Raw genomic sequence first — 23,380 nt, 5'->3', positions numbered from 1 at the left:
CACCTCTTTGTCTTAAGGGTTTAAAATTTCCTCTAAATGTGATAAAAGGTTCATTTCCCAATTTGTTTAATGTTTTTCTACAAGTATGTGTTAAGCCATGTTACAAAGATAAAGGAAGAACAACATGAATCCATCAATAAATTTGAAGTAGTTTTTATTGATGAAGTGGAAAAGCAAAATGAACTGCTAATTAAAATACAGCAGCTTCAACAAGATTATGATGTACCATCCAGAGAATTCACGGACCTCAAATTGAGCAAGAATATGGATCTACATATTGAGGTATAGTTTATTTTAAATGGTTTAATTAGATTTTAAGCCTTTTTCTTATATAGAGTAGGTACTTTTGCATGTGCTGAGAGCCATTTTCATTTTCCAGAAATTAAAAATAGGTTGCAGGGTGACCGCTGGCCAGATGTGAAGAGTGCCACGTAATGGACTAGCCAGCAGCTTTTCAGGACTCCACAGATACAGAAAAGTAGATTTAGTCCCAATAAGTGGGAATTCATAGAACCCCAGAATAAGTTTCCGAATGCTTTCTAAAACGTCCTAGATCTGCAGCTGGGAGTCAGGAACAATGTTATTACAACAACTCCTCATGGAGTGTCTTGCTCTCACCCAGCAGTGTGAGGCTGGCATCCACTTCCCAACATGCATGTAAGGCCTGGGTGCACAGAAAAGCTACATGCAGCAGCACTGCGTATGTGTGATTAGTAGTCACAGATAGTTTTGGTGGTTTTTAATTCTAACAGGCAGAATTTGTAGACATTCCTTACATAGCTTATACTGCCAGGTTTTTATTATTCAAATAACTAGAACAAAGTTTTGAATTAGAATTATATTTCTAATACAACTAAAATAAATTAGAATAGTGTTTATTTCAAAATACTCAAAATATTAAGAATGAGAGTTTAGTAAGGTGTTTCCCCCTTATGTATGATATTTAGATAAAAACTCAATGTTCAGGCGATTGAATACTTATTTTTCAAACAGGAAATTCTCAAAGATCTTTCAGAAAATGACTTCCACTGCATAAAGACTGAATTTCAGCAAGTGCTAAGTGATAGGAAAGAAATGACCCAGTTTTTGGAAGAATGGTTGAATACTCATTTTGATATAGAAAATCTTAAAAGTGGCATCCAGAAAGAAAATGATAAGATTTGTCAAGTGAATAACTTCTATAATAACAAAATAATTGTAAGTAGTGATTTTTGTGTGTGTGCTACCTCATTCTTCTTGTTGTTTGCTCTAATTTTTCTACCTTTTTCTTAAAAAAAAGACTTAGAGCAACTTAATCTTAGATATGCGTCTTTGTTTGTATATACTTTATTTTTTTGTTTGAAAAAAATTGGGGGAAAATTTTGGGTAAAACATGTTCTTCCTCTAACATGTTATGTGTGCTTCCTTAAGATAATTAAAAATAGGGCTCCTGGGTGGCTCAGTTGGTTAAGCGACTGCCTTTGGCTCAGGTCATGATCCTGGAATCCCGGGATTGAGTTCCGCGTCGGGCTCCCTGCTCGGCAGGGAGTCTGCTTCTCCCTCTGACCCTCCCCTCTCTCATGCTCTCTCTATCTCATTCTCTCAAATAAATGAATAAAATCTTTTAAAAAAAAAAAAAAGATAATTAAAAATATTCACTTACACTTGTAAAGAAGATAAAATCTTGGGGTGTAATAATCAATTTCCCCTTAGGGAATCTTGAATGCTCTTTCCTTTCTCACTTCTCCCTGCTTCTGGAGGATTTGAGCCTTTCCCCCAAGTAGCCTCAGACAGAGTGAGACGAGCCTGTCAGGGCTACAGGCAGCAGCTGTGGCCATGCCATACACAAACCTGTCCAGCGACCTCACTGAGATGTGCTTTTCTTCTTGGTGGTATCACTGCTTATGCACCCATCCTTCAACTCTGAGGTTCAGAGATGTGGTGTATAGCATTGTTCCCAAAGTGACTGGCTCCATTGTACAGATTCACAAGAACCAACATGGCTTAAGACAAGCTTGTTAATTTGTTTTACTTTCCACTGATCAGAATATTCATTCTGCTCTCTGAAGTAATCCCTGTCTCATATACCTAGTAAAATATACAGTAGTCAGAAAGTTGCTTGTTGTATATGCAGCTGGAGCAAAGGGAGCTAGATTAATAATAGAGCTTCTAGCAAACATCAAGACAGTATGGTCCTGGCACAAAAACAGACACATAGATCAATGGAACAGAATAGAGAGCCCAGAAATGGACCCTCAACTCTATGGTCAACTAATCTTCGACAAAGCAGGAAAGAATGTCCAGTGGAAAAAAAGACAGTCTGTTCAACAAATGGTGTTGGGAAATTTGGACAGCCACATGCAGAATGAAACTGAACCATTTCCTTATACCACACACAAAATAGACTCAAAATGGATGAAAGACCTAAATGTGAGACAGGAACCCATCAATATCCTTGAGGAGAACACAGGCAGCAAGCTCTTCGACTTCAGCCACAGCAACTTCTTCCTAGAAACATCGCCAAAGGCAAGGGAAGCAAGGGCAAAAATGAACTATTGGGACTTCATCAAGATAAAAAGCTTTTGCACAGCAAAGGAAACAGTCAACAAAACCAAAAGACAACCAACAGAATGGGAGAAGGTATTTGCAAATGACATATCAGATAAAGGGCTAGTATCCAATCAGGGAAATCCAAATCAAAACCTCAATGAGATACCACCTCACACCAGTCAGAATGGCTAAAATTAACAAGTCAGGAAACAACAGATGTTGGTGGAGATGCAGAGAAAGGGGAACGCTCCTACGCTGTTAGTGGGAATGCAAGCTGGTGCAGCCACTCTGGAAAACAGTATGGAGTTCCTCAAAAAGTTGAAAATAGAGCTACCCTACGACCCAGCAATTGCACTACTGGGTATTTACCCCAAAGATACAAATGTAGGGATCCGAAGGGGTATGTGCACCCCAATGTTTATAGCAGCAATGTCCACAATAGCCAAACTATGGAAAGAGCCTAGATGTCCATCAACAAATGAATGGATAAAGAAGATGTGGTACACACACACACACACACACACACACACACACACACTGGAATATTATGCAGCCATCAAAAATGAAATCTTGCCATTTGCAACGACATGGATGGAACTGTAGGGTATTATGCTGAGTGAAATAAGTCAATCAGAGAAAAACAAGTATCATATGACCTCACTGATATGAGGATTTTGAGAAACAAGACAGGATCATAGGGGATGGGAGGGAAAAATGAAACAAGATGAAACCAGAGAGGGAGACAAACCATAAGAGACTCTTAATCTCAGGAAATAAACTGAGGGTTGCTGGAGTGGTGGGTGTGAGAGGGATGGGGTGGCTGGGTGATGGACATTGGGGAGGGTATGTGCTATGGTCAGCACTGTGAATTGTGTAAGACTGATGAATCACAGACCTGTACCCCTGAAACAAATAATACATTATATGTTAATTAAAAAAAAAGCTTCTAAAATTGGTTTCATATTTCATATGTTTGGGTAGGTCCTTTTTGACACTTTAATTTCATCTGAAAACTATACTTAAATCACACTGAAATATAGATAATATTTTTTAAAATATATTTTCCTGTGGATATTCCCATTTGCTGAATACCTCAAGCTAGCAAAATAGTAAATGAGCTGCTTCAAAAAAAAAAAAAAGTCCACAATCAACAGAGGAAAATCATAAAAACCAACATTTGAATAAGACAATCCCCATAAAATTCAGTGTTTTTCTTGTAATATTGAGGACCTACTTGTGAGTAGAAAGTAGGGATTTCTACTGTGTGGATGAGCAGAGATATATGGCTTCTTCCAGCACCTTGAAAATAGGAATTGATAACTTTATACGGTATGAGGTCAGTAGTGCAGAACCAAGGAGAGCCCAGAATGCCAGCAATAACACAACTAATTTAGCATCCAAGTCTGATAGAAGTGCCTTAAAGATATAGGTAAAACCAATAAGGCATTAATGATGAAAGCAAAAAGTACATCCCTTAAGAATTAGGAAGTAAAAAGATAATATGAATAATTTCAGAGTTAGCCTTCAGTGTAAAGGAGGATAGTGATTGAGTGTTATTCCCTGCACAGAAATATAAGATTTTCAGATTAATTACCAAAAGTCAGTGAATTCTTTTCCCTATAAACACTGAGGTTTGAAATGAAACAGGAAAATAGATTGCTGTTAAGTTTACTGGATTTGCTCTGCCATTATGTGTCAGTTAATGTTTGTATATGACATTATAAATGTTATAACATACGTAGTGACTTTAACCTGCACAGTTCTGCAGATTTCCGCTTCGTATGTTAGCACTGATCCAATAAAGTGAGATTTATCATCTTGCAAATCAATACAAATCCTCTCCAGTCCTTATTCTTCTTTTAGTCTCATCATTAACATCCAGCATCTTCTGAAATTTCAGGAACTGATGCCAACCACAAAGAATGTTCACATTCTTTTAAATTACTGTTCTAGGATGTCCTAAATAATGAATTTCAGCATATGCCTTGTCCTAGAATTCTAGTAGTTTTCATAGTATTTTTCATATGTAATTCATTTTAGAGTTATAATGGTGTTTTACTATTCAATAGGCTATAATGAATGAATCTACAGAGTTTGAGGAAAGAAATGCTACCATAGCCAGAGAATGGGAACGTGACCTGAAATCAGTGAAAGAGAAAAATGAACAACTATTTAAAAACTACCAAACTTTGAAGATCTCCCTGACATCTGGTATCCTTGTTGATTCTGCTACAGAAAACAATAAGAACCTTCATGTTACATCAAGAGCCACAAAACTAACGACAGAGGTATGTGATTTCTTAGATGTTTTTTAATTTGCAAATTGATCAGTTAAAGATGCATTTTATATAACATTTAGAGCAAAATTATAGTATCTAATGTATTAGAGAACATGGACCATGTTTGTAGGTGTGATGGGCTTTTTTAAATTTAGTTCTACTGTGGCTATCACTCAAATAACTACAGAACTATATATATTATATGAGATCTTCCCTTTAAATTATAAAAGAGAAGTAACTCATAGCTTAATTTGATTAAGAGATACATATACTGTGTAAAGTGCTATTACTGTACATTATAAATTTCTTCAATCGTAACTTTTTATTGAACGATAATCTGTGTCTATTTATAGAACTAGCTTAGAGGGAAAGGGCAATTCAGATTTTCTCTAATTATCATCAAAGTCTTTAATATTGGTTAATGTTATATCAAAATTAAAATGGAAGAGGCTAAAAATATAACAAATATCTTTATGCATATTAACCTGTATCCAAGAATCAATATGTTATTTGAATGATTCAGTTATTTTATTAACTAGCCTTACTTGGGAATTGTGAAGCAAATATGCTATTTTATTTTGTTAGCTCACAAAATGACTTAGTGAAGAACCCAAGAGTAAATTACAATTTATCATTTTTACCAAAATAAATACTTAAAACATCAACCACTAGTTTAATAATCAATTACCAATGGAAACTAGAAGATCACTAGTACAGTTTATTGATTTGCTAATCCCTACAGACCTCAATAGCTGATGGAGACAAAAATAGCAGAAATACTAAACCCATCTACCGAAGCAATAAAGAAGCAGAAGGAAATTCCATCTTTAGTAATCCCAGGAAATACCCTATCAGATAATTATTGTATGCTCTTACTCTGGTAATTATGACAAATTAGAGTAGCATAGAACAGTTTGGTAATGATACAGAAATAGACAAATAGAGCAGTGGACCAGAGTAGAGTTCCCCAGTACACCCAAGGAGGAGAAATCAGTATTTGGTAATGGTAACTGCCTACTTGGTGGGGAAAAGATGATTTACTTAATGTTTGATTCCAGACAACCAGCTAGCCACTGAGAAAAAATAAATCTGGGTTTCTGCCTCACTCACTTAAACAAAAATAAATTCTGGATGGGGCCAAGAAGAAACAGACATTTTCTAGGAAAACCTGTATATGTGTGTGTGGGTGAATAATCTTATAAATATGGACAAATTCAGGTATTTAAATTCAGGTATTTTTTTACTTGCAAAAAACTGGAAATAACCTAGATGTTCATCAGTGGTTGATGGGTTAACTAATTTATAGTACCTCTAAGAAACAGGATGTATGTATCCATGAAAACAAAAAGGTGGAGAGATCTGTATGTGTTGATAATGGAAAGATCTGGAAAATATATTGCCAGGTTAAAAAAAAAAAAACTGTATATTCAGTATGTTCCTACTGTATGTATGACTGACTGTTTTTATAACTGTGTATTCACAAATGCTCAGATAGGCATAGAAAATTTCTGGAGGGATACACTTGAAAGAGTTCAGTAGTTGCTACAGGGTCAGCTGGGGTTCTGAGACAGGGAAACTTACCCTTTATTATATGCCTTCGAATTTTTCCACATACCTGTATTTAAAAACTAGTTAATAAAAGTAAAGGGAAAGATAGATTATATGCATTATTTAAAGAGTCTGTTAACAAGTGTATTTCCTTTAAGTGGTGTTAATTTAAAATGTGAGTGCCGTTTAATATGCTTAGCACCATACTAACCAGTAAATAAAATAACACTAAACCTTATAATATAAAATTTGGGTCTTTTTTAATCCAAAAATCATCAGCTTCTAAATAAAGAAAATAGCACATATGTAAATTAAGTGACATTTGGTTTCTCTTCTTACTTTGTTAATGCAATCTGAAACATTAATACCTATATATGATCATCTTTGTCTTACATGTATATACTGTGATTCTGCCTGCCTGGCACACCTCATATATGTGTGCTTTTTCTAACAGAAAATTCAGGAGCTGGAAACTTCACTACGTGAAGCCCAAGAAAGCGCTAAGCACAAGGAAAGCAAGATTATAAAGATGCAGAAAGAACTTGAGATGACTAATGACATAATAGCAAAACTTCAAGCACAAGTTAATGAATCAAATAAATGCCTTGAAAAAACAAAAGAAATGATCCAAGTACTTCAGGTAATTTAAAGAACTCATTTTATAATAAGAGGGTTTTTTTTTTTTTCTTTTACCGTTGAATTTGGCAGATAATTTGGTTGGAACTCCGATCTTTTACTTGAACTTCCTGTTACTTATGTAATGTCTGAAGTTCAGTCCTCAAGCTTAATAAAGCAAGTGGAAATTTAGAAATGAAATGCAAAAGTGTATTTTCATGTAAAATAATGATTATTTACTATATTCCTAGAAAAATTATTTTTTAAAAGGTATATAAATATTCTGTATAGTTTAAAATGTGTATTTTTCAGGAAAAAAGCTTATGTAAGTATTTGCTCTGTATTAGATAAGTACATTTTAAAATTCTTTTTTTTATTTAATCCCATTATTGAGCCCCACCTAGTAGCCTCTGGGCTGAATCTGACCTGTTTACTTTAGGAAGAACAGTAATTTGTCTTTGACCTGAATGCCATTACACACATCACACCTTCATTCATCACATCCTTACCACTCCTTTTTGTCTTAGCTCCAGCCCTTCTCACACTTCTTTTGCTTGAGTCTGACCCTAATAGTCACTTAAGTTTTCTATCTCTTCATCTCAGTTAGAATTTGGAACAAGTCAAGAATGTCTGCTCCTTTCATCATTTTAACATTGTTCTAAAAGTTCTGGTTCATTCAATAAGACATGAAACAGAGAGGCAATAAAAAACAATCTCAATTTTGTTAAATGTAAAGCTAAAAACCAAGAAAATCAATTGTAAAGCTTTAGAATTTTTGAGAGTAATTATTTTATATATCGAATCACATTTTTATTTGATCAAGATAGATTTGTTGAGTATCTGGTATGTGATGGTCATTGCTCTAGATGTCATGTGTACAGCCATGGAAAGAAATAAATGCCCCTCCTTTCCTCCAAGGAGCTTACATTCTGGTTCAGGAAGAGAGAAAATAAGCAAGTATATATGTGTGTCAGATGGTAAAAAGTATGGTGGGAAAAAATTAAGCTAGACAAGGGTTGTGTGGGTACCTGGTGAAAGTGGGAGCATGAGGGAATCAGATAGGATCTTATAAAGGGGAGCTGAGGAGAGCCACACCACTAAGATGACTTGGGGGAATGGGTGAGCTTTGTGGTAGGGGAAGGGCCTTCCAGGCAAAGGAAAGCACAAATAGTGTAGGTATGTTTAAGAAACAAGAAAGCCAGTGTCTCCTGAGCAGAGTGAGCAAGGAGATAGAGTTGGGAAATAAGGTGAAAAGTAGCAGAGAGTCAACTCATAAAGGGTCTGACAGTCCATTATAAAAACTGTGGTTTTTATTTTGAGTGAGATGTGAAGTCATCAGAGGATTTTGGCAAAAGGATAAAATGGTCCGATTTAATTTTTTTAAAGGCTGCTCTTTGAAAATAGAATCCAGGAGGGTGTGTTTGTTAATGTGACATACCAACTGCTACAACAAAGGGACCCAAACTGCAGCAACTCAAACAAGAGGGAGTATCTCATATAAAAGTGTGAGTTCCAGGTTGGCAGGTGGCTCCATTCTGCATGAGCGTTCAAAGGCTCACTTCCCTCCCATCCTGTTTCTCCACCACCCCCTCGGGTGCTGTTTTCATCTGCATGGTTAAAGCCAAGTTATAAACTGTCCATGCCCAGGTTCACAGGAAAGGGACAGATGGAGAAGCGAAAATCATCTTAAAATCTCTACTCTTAAAGACTCTGGCCCAGAAGTGGCGCACATCCCTTCCTCTCGTATTTCTTGGAGTCAGAGATGATTCCGGAGTTTTGGGCTTGAACAACTAGAAGGATGGACTTGCCATTTATAGAGATGGGAAAGACTCTCAGAAGAGCAAGTTTTTGAAACTATGGGAGCTGAATCAAAACTAAGTTTTGGACATGTTGAATTTGAAATAGCTATTGGGGACCCCCATCTTGAGATATGACTGAAGCAGTTGTATGTATACGTAAGTCTAAGAGAGATCTAGACTTAAGGTATAAATTTGGGGAATTGTCGGCACATAAAAGTCATGAGACTGGATGAAGACATGAGCATAATGGGGAAGAGATAAGGAGTAACCAAAAGATACCAAGATGGAGCAGCCAGTAAGTTGGCGGGAAGGAGGTACAACATAGAGTGCAGACAGCGGTTACAATTTCTTCACAAAAGTGAAGAAAGTGTTTCAAGATAGGAAGTAAGCAACAAATTTCTCCACATTCTGTGTAAATTGATCCAGGCATCTATGGAAAGATAAATATCTTTCCTGCATACCAGAAATAACTTTCTGGGTTATGGCATTATATAACACCTATAGGGAAAGAAAGCAAAATACAGATTCATAAAATCTTTTTACCGTTTGAGGTTTTTTTTATTTGCTTTTCGGTATTATATAAACATTCTATAAAATGCAGCAATGTATTTAACTCAAGACTTGGCATAAGAAAAAACTTTTAACCTATTCACCACTATTTGAAAACATCTTGGATATAGCTGTCCAATATAATAACGTCAGGTTTTGTTAATTGAATAGAGAAGAAAGTAATTTGAACAAATGAATCATTAACAATTTTGTTTAAATCTTGATACATTTCCTCTGTTATATCATTACAAATTGTTTCTATAAAGTAGCAGTGAATAGATCAAAAATTTAAACTGCAGTAGAACTTTATGGACATCCTGCATGAGGAGAAAAAAAGGATCTTATTTATAATGGCCACAAAATCTAAAATAAGATGATTGAATGACTAACCTTAACAAAAAATGAGGGCAACATATATGAAAAGAAAAATAAAACTTTAAAAAGAAATATAGGATAACATGTGGTTTATAAGAAATACACCATTTCCTAGGTGGAACCTAAATATAATCCTAACTTTTTCCCAAATTAATTCCTAAATTTCATGTAATTCAAATCAGAATTTCAAAGGAATTCTTTTTCAGGGAGAGCCACTAAAGTTTCTTAACTGAATCTGTCTAAGAATGCAGATGATAAGTGGGTGATGTTAACCAAGAAATTTATGTTTGCAGTCTTTTCAGTTTATTAGTAAAACTAAGACCGTCAGCATTTCTTGAGTGCAGCTTTGGTCACATACCATATATTTGAAATAGGAAATTCTGTTATTTTTCATTTCTAATTCAGTATTTTCAGTTTTGATTTCTTTTACATAAGAATGTTTTAAACAATGTTATATATGACTAATTTATTTCATTATATTGTGGCAAAAAAATAATCTCTGCATTTCTAGAATATATTGAAACTTTCTTTTTAGTGTCATAAATGGATACCTTTTTTTTTTAGAGTTCTTTGAACTTTTAAAATAATATATAGACAAATAGATCAATGGAAGAGAATAGAGAACTTAGAAATAGACCCACACAAATGCAGTCAACCGATCCTTGACAGAAGAACAAAGGCAGTTCAGTGGAGAAGGATAGTCTTATCAACTAATGATGCTGAGACAAGTGGACTTCCACAAACAGAAAACAAATCTTGACACAGACCTTCTCTATTCCACAAAAATTAACTCAGTTGATCAAAAATCTAAATGTAGGGCGCCTGGGTGGCTCAGTTGGTTGAGCGACTGCCTTCAGCTCAGGTCATGATCCTGGAGTCCCGGGATCGAGTCCCACATCGGGCTCCCCTGCTCGGCGGGGAGTCTGCTTCTCCCTCTGGCCCTCTTCCCTCTCATGCTCTCTGTCTCTCATTCTCTCTCTCAAATAAATAAAATCTTAAAAAAAAAAAAAAAAGATACTTTAAAAAAAAAAAATCTAAATGTAAAACATAAAACTAGAAAACCCTCAGAAGATAAGATATAGAAAATCTAGGTGACCATGGGTTTGGTGGTGACTTTCTAGATACAATACCAAAAGCACGATCCATGAAAGAAAAAATTGGTAAGTTGGACTCCGTTTAAATTCAAAATATCTGCTCTGTGAAAGACAGTTAAGAAAATAAAAAGACAAGTCACAGACTGGAGGAAAAAATTTTGCAAAACACATATCTGATAAAGAACTGTTGTCCCAAATATACAAAGAACTCTTAAAGCTCAATGATTTAAAAAAAAAAAAAAAAAGCCAATTAAAAAATAGGCAACGGTTCAGAGCAGACACCCCACCTAAGAAGATATACGTGTGACAAATAAGCATATGAAAAGATTCTCAGCATCATATGTCATTAGAGAAGTACGAAATACCACTACACACCTATGATATCTCAAAACGCCACAATGGCCAAAATCCCAATCACCACACTAAATGCTGATGAAGAGGTAGAGCAATAGGAGTTCATTGCTGGTAGGACTGCAAATGGGACAGCCAGTTTGAAAGAGAGTTTGGCAGTTTCTTACAAAACTGCCAACACTCCAGCCAGTCACGTGCTCAGGGAGTCCCCAACATCAGCATCTGACTCAGAAGGTAGGGTACTGAACTGGTGCTGTGACTAAGCAAACAGTGGGCTCCTCTAAGAATGGGCTTATCTTACCCAGTCATCCATCTCCTCAAGCTGAGCATCTATCATTTTTGGAGGTTTTGCATCTTTTTAGTCTTCGCTAGCCATAGTGTGCGTGTAAACGTTTCTGTGGGAGTTGGGTTGGGAAAGCCTGGAGGACTAAAGAGAGCTCTCTAGGTTCCTATTTAGACGGGTTTTATTTTTTGTTCAGTATCTAATTCTCCATTGTATGGTTGTGGTACAGCGATACAAAGAAACAAGTGATTTATTCAACAATAATAAGAAATGAGTTATCGAGCAGCAAAGACATGGATGAACCTTAAATGCACACTGTTAATTAAAAGAAGCCCATCTGAAAAATGATTCCAACTATATGGCATTCTGGAAAAGGCAAAACCAGAGAGACAGTAAAAAGATCAATGATTGTCAATGGTCCAGAAGGGGTAAGGGAGGGAAGAATGAATAGGTGGAACGGGATTTTTAAGACAATGAATCTATTCTGTATGATATTGTAATTATGAACTGTGTCATTGTACATTTGTCAAAACCCCTAGAATGTACAATACAAACAATAGACCCTAATGAAGTCTGAAATGTATCAATATTGGCCCATCATTTGTAACAAATATACCACACTAAAATGTGATGTTAACAATAGTGGAAATAGGGTGGGGAGGGAGATGGAGCACGACAAGGGTATATAGGAACTCTGTACTCTCTGCTCAGTCTTTCTATAAACCTAAAGTTGCTCTAAAAAGTAAGTCTATTTATAAAAAAGGGTTTAAATGTATGTAAGTGTGTATTTACATATGATTTTTTTTTTCTCTGAGTAGAAAGTAGTTATATTTTCAGCACCGGATTGACCATCTTTGAGTACAAATATGCCAGGAACACTTTATAATACTTTGAATTCAGTTCTAGTTTGATATTTATATTCCCATTCTGACATCTTTTTGTTTCATTTTCCTGATTTACCTTTGTCTACCCATTATTTTCAACCTTTCTATTTCATTTTGTTTATATCATTTTTAATTGGGAAAAAATTTGTTTTAGGAAATGAAGGGGTGCCTGGGTTGCACAATAGGTTAAGCGTCTGCCTTCAACTCAGGTCATGATCCCAGGGGTCCCGAGATCAAGCCCCACATCAGGCTCCCTGCTCAGTGAGGAGTGTGCTTCTCTCTCTCCCTCTGCCTCTCACCCTGCTCATGCTCTCTCGCTCTCTCTCTCAAATAAAATTAAGAAAAAAAAAAATGAAGGTCATGTATTCTCAATTACATATTAGCTTCCAGTAGTTTCATGTATACTTCACAGCAAATATCTACTTGTTTATTTTAGGGTTAAATTTCGTTCCTTTTCTGCTTTTCATATATTTGCAGTCTGCTGTTTTAAAATGTTCCTACCAAGGGCGCCTGGGTGGCTCAGTTGGTTAAGCGACTGCCTTCGGCTCAGGTCATGATCCTGGAGTCCCTGGATCAAGTCCCGCATCGGGCTCCCTGCTCGGCGGGGAGTCTGCTTCTCCCTCTGACCCTCCCCCCTCTCATGTGCTTTCTCTCTCTCATTCTCTCTGTCTCAAATAAATAAATAAAATCTTAAAAAATATATATATATACTTTTGAAAAATAAAAATAAAAATAAATAAATAAATAAAATGTTCCTACCAAATCAAGGTAGTTAACAGCTCTTTAAAACTGCTCTGAAATTATTTTATTTTTCTTTTCTCTAAAAAATTTAGGACAAAGTTGCTTTAGGAGCTAAGCCCTATAAAGAAGAAATTGAAGATCTCAAAACGAAGCTGGTGAAAATAGACCTAGAGAAGATGAAAAATGCCAAAGAGTTTGAAAAAGAGTATGTCTTTGCCTTAACTGAACATGACTTTAATAGTTTACGTTTCGGGGTGCCTGGGTGGCTCAGTCATTTAAGCAGCTGCCTTCGGCTCAGGTCATGATCTCGGGGTCCTGGGATCGAGCCCCGCATCAGGCTCCTTGCTCAGTGGGGAGCCTGCTTCTCCCTCTCCCTCTGCCTGCCGCTTCCCCTGCTTGTGCTCTCTCTCTCTCATTCTTTCTCTCTGACAAATAAATAAATAAAATCTTTAAAAAAAAAAAAATAGCTTAATTTTCCCTTCTAAATTTTTTGCATTGGTTAACTTTTTAAAATATATGGAAATATTGTTACTGTTTTTTAAAATAAATACATCCACAGATTTTAAACTTGCTAAATTATCATTACATCTGCAAAGTTTTTAAAAATCAGCATAGTTATGGTCAATTATTAACACACTGTGTCTTGATGCTTCTTGCTGTCTTACATAAACAGCTTAAAAGTGGCCTTTTTATGCTTGAAAATGAATGTTAAGAACCTGTATATATGTGCATCTGTCTGTGTTTAGCACTTCAACTAAGATTTTGTTGGTTCTCTTAATTTAATTTGTTCTTCCTATTGTGTTTTTGTGTAAAATTGTATTTCCTCTTAAATTACGGTACCTAATACCCAAAAGCATGACTTCTTTTTATTTATATATACTGTACATAATGCATGTCTAAAGTTCTTTATGATATAGCATAATGAAAGAATATTAAACAGAGACAGCGAATTAGAAATATAATATTGACTCACCTCACATATAGGCTGTTTAATCTCTGTGGTCTTTGCATTCATAATCACCAAGGATAGGTTTGTATTAGATGATTTCTTAAGATTCCTTCTGACTCCTAATGCTTTTTGGTCTTCCTGTAAATATTTAACGATGCCTAATTTGCCCAAAAAGTAGCACTCTGAAGCTTCATGCATTCTAACCAGCCTTCCATTGATAAGACTGTTGGTTTTAGTGAAACTTATACCTATCAAGTTCTTCATTATAAAAAAGCAGTTTTAGGGGCACCTGGGTGACACAGTCAGTTAAGCGTCCCAACTCTTGGTTTTGGCTCAGGTCATGATCTCAGGGTCCTGAGACCAAGTTCCGCGTTCAGCTCAGCAGAGTTTGTTTGAGTTTCTCTCTCCCTCTCTCTCTCTGGCCCTGCCTCCTGCACTCTCTGCGTGTGTCTCTCTCTCAAATAAATAAATCAATCTTTTTTAAAAAAGGCAATTTTACGTATCAAATAGAATCAGCAGATACTTTCAGAGTCTCTAAAGACAGAAAGTCTCATGATTTATCACTGCTGATTAACACTTAAGCCAACAATTCCTAAAATGTCACTTTCTGCTGGGGAACAATGAGCAGAATTTTACCTTTGTATCACATTAGACTAGAGCTACACCCAGGGTTTGCTTCCCTGACAAGGTAGAAATGGATAGGAGTTCTTTTTACTTTTATGCTCTGGTAATTGTATCTGATTAATAGCTACTGGGCTTCCAGAAATTTAAAAAGAATTTAAAAAAATTACTCCTGCAACCAAACAGAATACTTCCAATTTAAGGGTGTTATAGCTATAAAATATTTGATACTGGGGGGTATCTACTGCCACTTACAGGTTTTATGTCAGTGTGATCTATCTTACTAGAAAATTCTTGATAACAGTTCTGTTTATTCTTCCATTATAATTAGTTGCAAAGCTTTTACATGTTTCTATTGCTGTTCTTATTAGAATTACTTCTACAAAAGCCACTGTAGAATATCAAAAAGAAGTTATAAGGGTACTGAGAGAAAATCTTAGAAGAAATCAACAAGCCCAAGATACCTCAAGTAAGTAGAAAATGCTGATATTTCCAGATCCTTTCCATTTTATTTCTCAATACATGTAGACATTTTGAAGACTATGATATATGTGGTGGTCAAGAATAAACCTGTTAACCACTAATTTAGAAAAAACTATTTTTGAAATGAATTTATTGAGATCATATTTATCCTGTGACATCTCCTTAGTTTCCTGTAATCTCAACTATTTATCCATTATAGATTCTTAAAAAATAAGAATTTTACCTTTGCATTATCAGATCTTTACATATGAGAGAAGATATCTTCAGTACTATAAAAGAATGCTGTAACTATCAAGGTAGAAGTACCCTTCCCAGTAAAAATACAAACACATTGTAGTAGATTTTAACCATATGCGCAGTAAAAATACAATCAGCACGCAGTAGAAATAAGGAAATAATATCCTACATGTTCTTAGTACTGAAAATAGAGTTGATGCTTACTTGCAAACTCTTTCAAATTTATCTTACAGTTTTCAAATCTAATGATCAAATTTCTGCTTATGCATTCCTCAACCTGTTCCTTTTTCCATATTACTGTCTCTTCTGTTTCATTTGAAAAGAGAGGATGCTGAACAGTACTTGGGACAGCTTTGTGTAGTAAACAAGCAGTGAACTAAGGCCAGGTCCCCCTCACTTCATGGCTATATGAAATCATGGGAATAATACCCGACCTCCTAGCTTATATATATATATATGTATTGTAAGCATCAAACTGAAAGTTGTGTGTGGAAGCACACTGAAAATTCTAAATGTCAAACCAACATAAGGTAAGATTTGTGTGTATTATTATCCACTCATTAAAAAACAAAAATGAGATAGTGTTAAAGTTGTCTCATACATGTTTGGCCCGAACTTCTCTAGTGTCTGTTGCAGAAGTGCATCCTTACCTGAAACACTTCCAGGGATAAAACTGGAAATGAGCATGCTTTGTTGTCACAGAAAGGTCAGGACAATTACTCTCAATGTGTGGCTTTCAGGTACATACTGTATCTGAACTCAGAGTAATTCAAAAGAAAATGGACACTGAGTATCTTCCCCCCACACAGCGTACCTTTTGTAAAGTATCAGTTACTCAGTGGATTATTCTACTTTATAAACGCCTCACATCTTTATGCAATTTTACAAAACAGTTCCTTACCTTGGCTTCACACATACAGTGTAGAATACTTAATAAAATATGCTTTAGTATCATTCTGAGTTTTATTTAGTTACCAGGTACGTGTTGAGGACTTACAGCGAGCGCACTGAATGACTGGTGGTGGACCCCACACACACATTCTGTGCTGGAAGAAGCCCTCCCGTGCGTCCCCTGATGCAGAGGAGAGAGCAGTGAAGGACAACACTAACCGGGGGGGTTGCGGCTGCCGCCGTCGTAGTGGGAGAGTCCAACCAGCAGCGCCGAGCTGGTGGAGTTGGTGGCTGGAGAGAAGCGGGAGGACCCTAGAGACGATTAGAAGTGTTGATCAAGTAGGCTTGGGAAGGGAGGTAGAAGGAGGAAGGAAGGATGGCTTCTGGGACATGGTGATTGAGATGTTCTGGTTTCTGCAGTGACTTATGGCTCTTCGTCGTGTTTCTTTATTTTGAACTTTGGAGATAACGAAAATCATCAGCTGTTTGTGTCTTTGCCTCCCTCCCAGTTGTATCAGAGTGTACGGACTCGCAGCCTTCAAATAAACCCTTAACTTGTGGGGGTGGTAGTGGCATCGTACAAAGCACAAAAGCTCTTATTTTGAAAAGTGAATATATACGGCTAGAGAAGGAAAACTCCAAGTTAAAGGAACAAAATGAACAGCTAACAAGGCAAAAGAGTGAACTCTTAAGGTAAGATCTGCTTACGTGATATCGAAATCATGCTTCTGGCTATTACATGTGGGGAGCTTGGTGTATACACCTCCATACCTGTTTTTTGCAGTTGGCAACCCTTCACGCATACGGGGAAAGTGATTTTTAGAATATATGTAATAAATGTTTTTTTTAAAAGGATAAGACTGTAGTACCGCCATTCCAGATGTTTGCTATCTATCAATTGACCCATTTTTAACGAAGCCAAGAAATAGGAAGTGAACAAAAATCTTTGAGGGGTAGTTTAAACAGACCACAAGTCTGCATACCCAAGTCAAAGGAGAATTCCTTAAGTCCATTATTGTAGTCTATTTGCTTTTACTTTATAAACAGTTCTAACAAATTTAATATTTGGCTTCTATCGAAGATTAGAATCTTGTGCCAAGCACTTTAATGATACAATAGAAGAAAAATAGGCATTAAACAAATAACTATACAAACAACTAATTTTTTGCAACAAGTGCTATTAAACAGCAATAACAAAAAAAACACGAATAGGACCTTATCTAGGTGTGGGGAGGAGTGATGATGAAGAAACTGAAACAAGAGTAGCTGTGGAAAAGGGCAGGGGTTAGGCCAGATGAAAGGAGAGACTGGTAAGCCTTTTAGGCAGAGGGTGACGTGTACACAGGCTTTCGGTCAGGAAGAATAACCAGTTGGTGGAACTGAAAGACGTACAGTGTGGCCAGAGCACAGAGAACGAATCTACTGTGTGAATAAATTCAGGAGTTGTGCAGACTTACCGTCTCTCTCTCTTTTTTTTTTTCCTCCTATATTCAAGCAATAATCGTCATCTTTCCAACGAGGTCAAAACATGGAAGGAGAGAATCCTTAAAAGAGAGACTCACAGAGAAGTTAGTTGTGAGAATTCTCCTCAGTCTCCTAAAGTGACTAGAACAGCTTCCAAAAAGAGGCCGCATACGCCTTCTCAATGCAAGGAACGGAATTTACCAGATCCTGTGCCAAGGGAATCACCGAAGTCTTGGTTTTTTGACAGCCGATCAAAGTCTTTACCAACACCTCCTCCAGTTCGCTATTTTGATAACTCCGGTTTAGGCCTTTGCCCCGGTACGTAAATATACTGGTTCTTTGGAAATCGGGGGAATAACTGTCAGAACTTATCTTTAATTTGTGGCCCCAAAGGACAAGGTTAGACAAGATATAGTTGAGCAGGCTACAGTGCACAGACTTCATTTGGCATTTCTGTTGTGAGAAATTTTCTCCAAAGCACAGCACTAAAGTCCATCATTTTTTATCCCAAGTTAAGTCTTTATTCTGCCTCTTAAACCTTCAACTTTTCCTTAAGATCGATAAGCAACCCTCTTAAAAACATGAAGAGGCTACCCTATAAACAAAACTTTCACTGAAGAAGCCTTTCTTATCAATGCACTGGGCCAGTATTTCCAATAGCATTATATTCATTTTACACAAGCCAGATCATAGACTTGTTTCATTTACTTATTAATTCATTCAGTCAGCAAAAAATTTTGGTCTCTATGTGTCAGAGATGAGACCCTGATGGTACATTGATAACCAAAACCAGACATGGTCCCTACCCTACAGAAGCTTACAGTCTATGAGGAGATACACAGAGTAATCAAGTAGTCAAAAAAAAAAGGTAAAATTCTAGAATGTAAGAGGCTGTGAGGCATATAACAGGTTTTTTGTTTCAGGAATATTAAGGAAGTCTTCCTTGAAGAAGGAAGCTGAGATCTAAGAGTTTGATGTGAGTCAGCTTAACAAAGAGGGGCAGGAGAAGTATCTCAGGCAGATAGAACAGTGAGGACGGACCGTCAGCAGGGGAAGGGCTGGAAGGAAGCTGGTCAGAGCACCGTGAGCACGAGCTGCTATGGATGGAGGGAGTGAGGCCAAAGAGAAGAGCCAGGTGTGGGGAATTTGTACATTGTATACAGGAACTTTTACTTTATCCTGAAAGCATACAGAGGAAGGCTTTGAAAGATTTTAAACCACATGATGGGTGAGATCATAATGAGTTATAAATTTTGAACACACCACCTTAGCTATATGGTAACCAACAAATAATCGGGGCAAGAGTTGATGGCAATTGTCCAAGCAAGGGGTGATAGTAGCAGGGATGTGAGCAGGTAAAGAGATGGAGAGAAGTGGACGGACCAGACCAGCGAGATGTGGGAGTAAAATCAGCAGGGCAAGGCTCCTGTCTGGTCGGAGGGAGGCAGTGTCAGGGGTCACCCCCAGCTCGGCCCGGGTGCCGGACACAGAGGTGTGGAGCATTGGCAGAGAGGCTCTGGAATACGGCGCTTCTTGTAGGTCTCACCACACAGTGCGGATCACGTGTCCATGTAACAGCGCATTTGCCTGCCAGAAATGCCCTTAGTCGTAGAAGTCTAAAGCAACAAAATTGTATACTAAGAGAGGCAGCTGCCAAATCATTTTTGGCCCAAGCGAAGGTAGCCAGGGTTTGTGGAAGTGGACGGACCAGACCAGCGAGATGTGTGACATTAGAAGAAATCAGTCCATTCTCATCAACCGCACATCAAAATTGGGTCAAGCCAGCAGTCTGGAAGTGCTCTTAGGGATACAGGAAGGCACCAAACAATTCGAAAAAATTTCTCAACTGTTCACTTTATGGAATAGTATTTAACAAACATTTAAGGACCTTTCATTAGCTAGCACTTACATGGAATTTTTGCTGTATATACATACACACTATTTTAAAAGAGTCTTTTGAAAAACTGAGAAACTTCTTTTAAGATTTTATTTGTTTATTTGAGAGAGAGAGCATGCGCACAAGCAGGTGGAGGGGCAGAGGGAGAGGGAGAAGCAACTCCCTGCTGAGCAGGGAGCCCGTGCGGGACTCGATCCCAGGACCCTGGGATCATGACCTGAGCCGAAGGCAGACGCTTTACGACTTAGCCACCCAGGGGCCCCAAAGATTTTATTTATTTAATTGACAGAGAGACACAGCGAGAGAGGGAACACAAGCAGGGGGAGTGGGAGATGGAGAAGCAGGCTTCCCGCGGAGCAGGGAGCCCAATGCAGGGCTCAATCCCAGAACCCTGAGATCATGACCTGAGCCAAAGACAGACGCTTAACTGACTGAGCCACCCAGGCGCCCCAAAAAACTGAGAAACTTTTAATCACCTTTCAATTTTATCTGATCCTGCCAGAGACACATGCATGATATAAATTAATTCAACCACAAATAGAAATGCTTAAGTGTTTTTATCAATATATGGATCACTCTGGTACTATTTTTAAATAAAAGAGTAGGCTGGAAGAATATATGAATCAAAAACTGACAAATTCAGGGGTGCCTGGGTGCCTCAGTCAGTTGAGCATCCACCTTCAGCTCAGGTCATGACCCCGGGGTCCTGGCATCGAGCTCCCTCCCTTATGGGGCTCTGCTGCTGAGTGGGGAGCCTGCTTCTCCCTTTCCCTCTGCTGCTTACCCTGCTTCCCCTGCTTGTGCGCTTCCTTGCTCTCTTTCTCTCTCTCTCAAATAAAATCTTAAAAAAAAAAAAAAACTGACCAATTCAGAATTAATAGACCCAGCCAGAATTAATAAAGTACTAGTCAAAAAGAATTTTAATGTTAGTTTTTAATTTGAATTATAAACGATAACTTAAATTTTCTCAACAACTTGAGATAATTGCAAAGACCGGGTATGTGAGATTTACTTTAATGAATATAATAATTTGAAAATGAATATTGTTTATAAACATAAATGCAGTTGAAGTGCTTTCTAAGAAGGACAAAACAGTCTCCAAAATATATACTACTTATTTAGCACATCATTTTTTTCCCTAAAATTAGGGCAAAGGAAAATTAGACTCAATCTGTGTTTGATTCACTTTGAATCTCAAACTGATGAATTTCAAGTGACACTTTATTATTTCTTGGTTTTATATACAAAATGGCTTCTCTAACAGTTGATTTTTTGAGAAAATGGGGAATAAACTTCTCCACCTCTGATGAAATGAAATACACCTTTTTAATGACCAAACATGGGAGGTTAATGACCGTATTGTCATTTTTCATTCTTCATATCTCTGTCTTAACATCGTTTCCATTTCCAGTTGTATTCAAATTGTGTGTGTGTGTGTGTGTGTGTTTTAATAAGATTACCTTTGGGGGTTTTTGCTTGTTGTTTTTCCTCAGAAGAACAAACTGCTGGAGCAGAGAGCGTGAAGCCTCAGCCAGCTCCTTGGCACGCCTCCTCAGGAAAAGATGCGCCCGAGTGCAGGACACAGTAGACTCCGCTCCTGTCACTTTTCCGGGGGCCCAGCATTCCCTGTTTGGAAATGGCTGCATTTATTACTTCAAGTGCCTATCCCTGGCAGTGTTGTCACAGTCCAACTTAATTTCAATTCAGTTTTCATTTTGCCACTAGAATTGGAAGAGGAAGGAATAGGAGATTAATGCGTTCCAGTAATTTAGAATGGTGATAGCAATGTCTTCTTGAATGTGGTAATACTTTACAAGTTGAATTGTTTTATTTATTTATATATTTTGTAAAGAATAAAATTATTGAAGGAATTTTCCAGTCTTTCCATGTATACATAAAATGTATTCATTTTTATTAATGTAATGTTATCCACCTATGGCTTAGATACTCCCCAGGCATTATGCATACATTAAAGCATCATTTAATTAACAAAATTATAAACTCCTTTTTAAGTACCTTGAACATTCGATAAATGTTTAATTAGTGGTTCTGAATCACAATTCTATGTGACAGTAATTAATGGTTTCTTGGTGGGTGGTACTCAGCGTATATTTGGCTCTACTTGTTTGTTGACTTACAGAATTTTGCTATGAGAATGTATACATGCTTTCTGGATTTAAGTTGCTAAGTTTAGCAAAGTGCTATGACCTCTTCATTTTCTAGGCTAATCTTTCTTTTGCTATAATAAATACAAAAATTCTCTCTCGCTTTTCTGTTACCCACCAACCCCCATACAAGCACTCTAAATTGGTTGGTTTGTTATCAGACTTTGTACTCTACTACATTTTACTACCAGCTGGAAGAACTTCATGGACCATTTATTCTATCCTTTTATTTCAGACATGAGGAAACAGCACCAGAGTTTCTATCAAAGTAGAAGAAGTCTTCTAAACCCAGAGTCCCCACAGATACATAAGACATCTATGGATGGGCTTCATGCAGTCTGTAAAACCTCTGAAACTTTATGTTAATTTGTTAATTTTGTCATTTTTCTAGGATACTTGGATCCATACTTTTATCATATTCTTAAAGGGATCTTTGGGTGATGTTTCTTTTTTTTTAAGATTTTATTTATTTGTCAGAGAGCGAGAGAGCACAAGCAGGGGTGGGGGGAAGCAGGCATAGGGAGAAGCTGGCTCCCACTAAAAAAGGAGCCCAATGCGGGGCTTGATCCCAGGAGCCTAGGATCATGACCTGAGCCAAAGGCAGATGCTTAACAGACTGAGCCACCCCGGCATCCCTGGGTGATGTTTCTTTTGTGTGTGTGTGCACCTTCTGATTTTTTGCTGAGTTTTATCCATTTGAAAAAGCAGCCACCTCTTCTGGTCTACAGACTGCTTCATACAGAGAAAGATTTTTACCTGTCAGCCTAGTTAGAGATCCTGGGGATCTCTGAAATCTTTTTTAGGGGGATGTGACCTCTGGGCTGTGGGTATAATTTGCCAATTAGAGAAGTTTACCAATTTCTTTTCTAGGAGCTGGATCTCTTGCTCCCTCTGGTGTCTGTCTTCACTACAGCATGTTCTTGCAAATAAGAAGCCACCCCGCTGTCCTTTGTTCTCATTGGCCCCCAGGCATCCAAAGTATATCAGCTCTCCATTAGCACCCCAGGTAGGCAAGACAAATATCAGTCTTGGACAGCCCTCCAAAAAGTTGGAATACCAAGAACATGCTCCACTCTTCTCCCTCTCTCCCAACTATGCTGAACCACTCCGGCCTCCGTCTGGGGCACTGCAGGCCCTCCAGTGTCAATTAATGCCGGTTCCATCAGCACTCCAAGTCAGGCAAGACAGAACCCAGTCCTTTGGGCTTCCATAGAAAAAGTCAGAACTTTGGGTTAGTTTTCCACTCTTCTCTTTCCCCCTACTCCCCTGGGGAAACGAGGAGCCAGAGGCTGAGCTGTGCTGACTTGGGCAAGGGGTGCGGTGGGTGGAGCCACGGGTAAAGGGAAATGACTCTTCTTGCCCACTTCAGTGCAGCTGTTCTCAGCTCTCCCCTTACCTAGGGTCCTGCGACTTCTTAACTGACTTAAGTTCTCATAAAGGTATTTTAGTCTGTATATTGTTTTAAATCAGTGTTTCTGTGGGAGGAAAAGAGGTGGGACTTTCTACTCCCCCATGTTGTCGACATCTCCCTCAGAAATGTTGCTTCACTCTTAATGATCTGGGGTTTCAATATCATGATAAATGGCTGTGAAGAGACAATGATGAAAGTCAACAATGAAACATGCA

The 23,380-nt window shown here is 37.5% G+C and overlaps 1 protein-coding gene across 1 annotated transcript in view; it reads left to right on the top strand.

Annotated features, from left to right (window-relative positions):
* The window catches only part of LOC118026993 (centromere-associated protein E-like), a 42,584-nt gene extending 20,336 nt beyond the window's left edge, over positions 1–22,248 (top strand). The window contains exons 19-27 of the mRNA XM_035030131.1: positions 85–282; positions 994–1,197; positions 4,599–4,817; positions 6,811–6,996; positions 13,140–13,252; positions 14,989–15,086; positions 16,738–16,921; positions 17,724–18,010; positions 21,083–22,248. Of these exons, the coding sequence (XP_034886022.1) occupies positions 85–282; positions 994–1,197; positions 4,599–4,817; positions 6,811–6,996; positions 13,140–13,252; positions 14,989–15,086; positions 16,738–16,921; positions 17,724–18,010; positions 21,083–21,177 (1,584 nt within the window). The 3' untranslated portion in view covers positions 21,178–22,248. The remainder of the gene's footprint in view (positions 1–84; positions 283–993; positions 1,198–4,598; positions 4,818–6,810; positions 6,997–13,139; positions 13,253–14,988; positions 15,087–16,737; positions 16,922–17,723; positions 18,011–21,082) is intronic.
* Positions 22,249–23,380: the final 1,132 nt, after the last annotated feature.

The sequence above is a fragment of the Mirounga leonina genome, unplaced genomic scaffold, assembly GCF_011800145.1.
Source record: "Mirounga leonina isolate KUSES-001 unplaced genomic scaffold, KU_Mleo_1.0 Mir_357, whole genome shotgun sequence".
Lineage (NCBI taxonomy): Eukaryota > Metazoa > Chordata > Mammalia > Carnivora > Phocidae > Mirounga > Mirounga leonina.
Note: the sequence above shows the minus strand (reverse complement) of the source record. Positions and strands in the feature narration are given on the sequence as shown.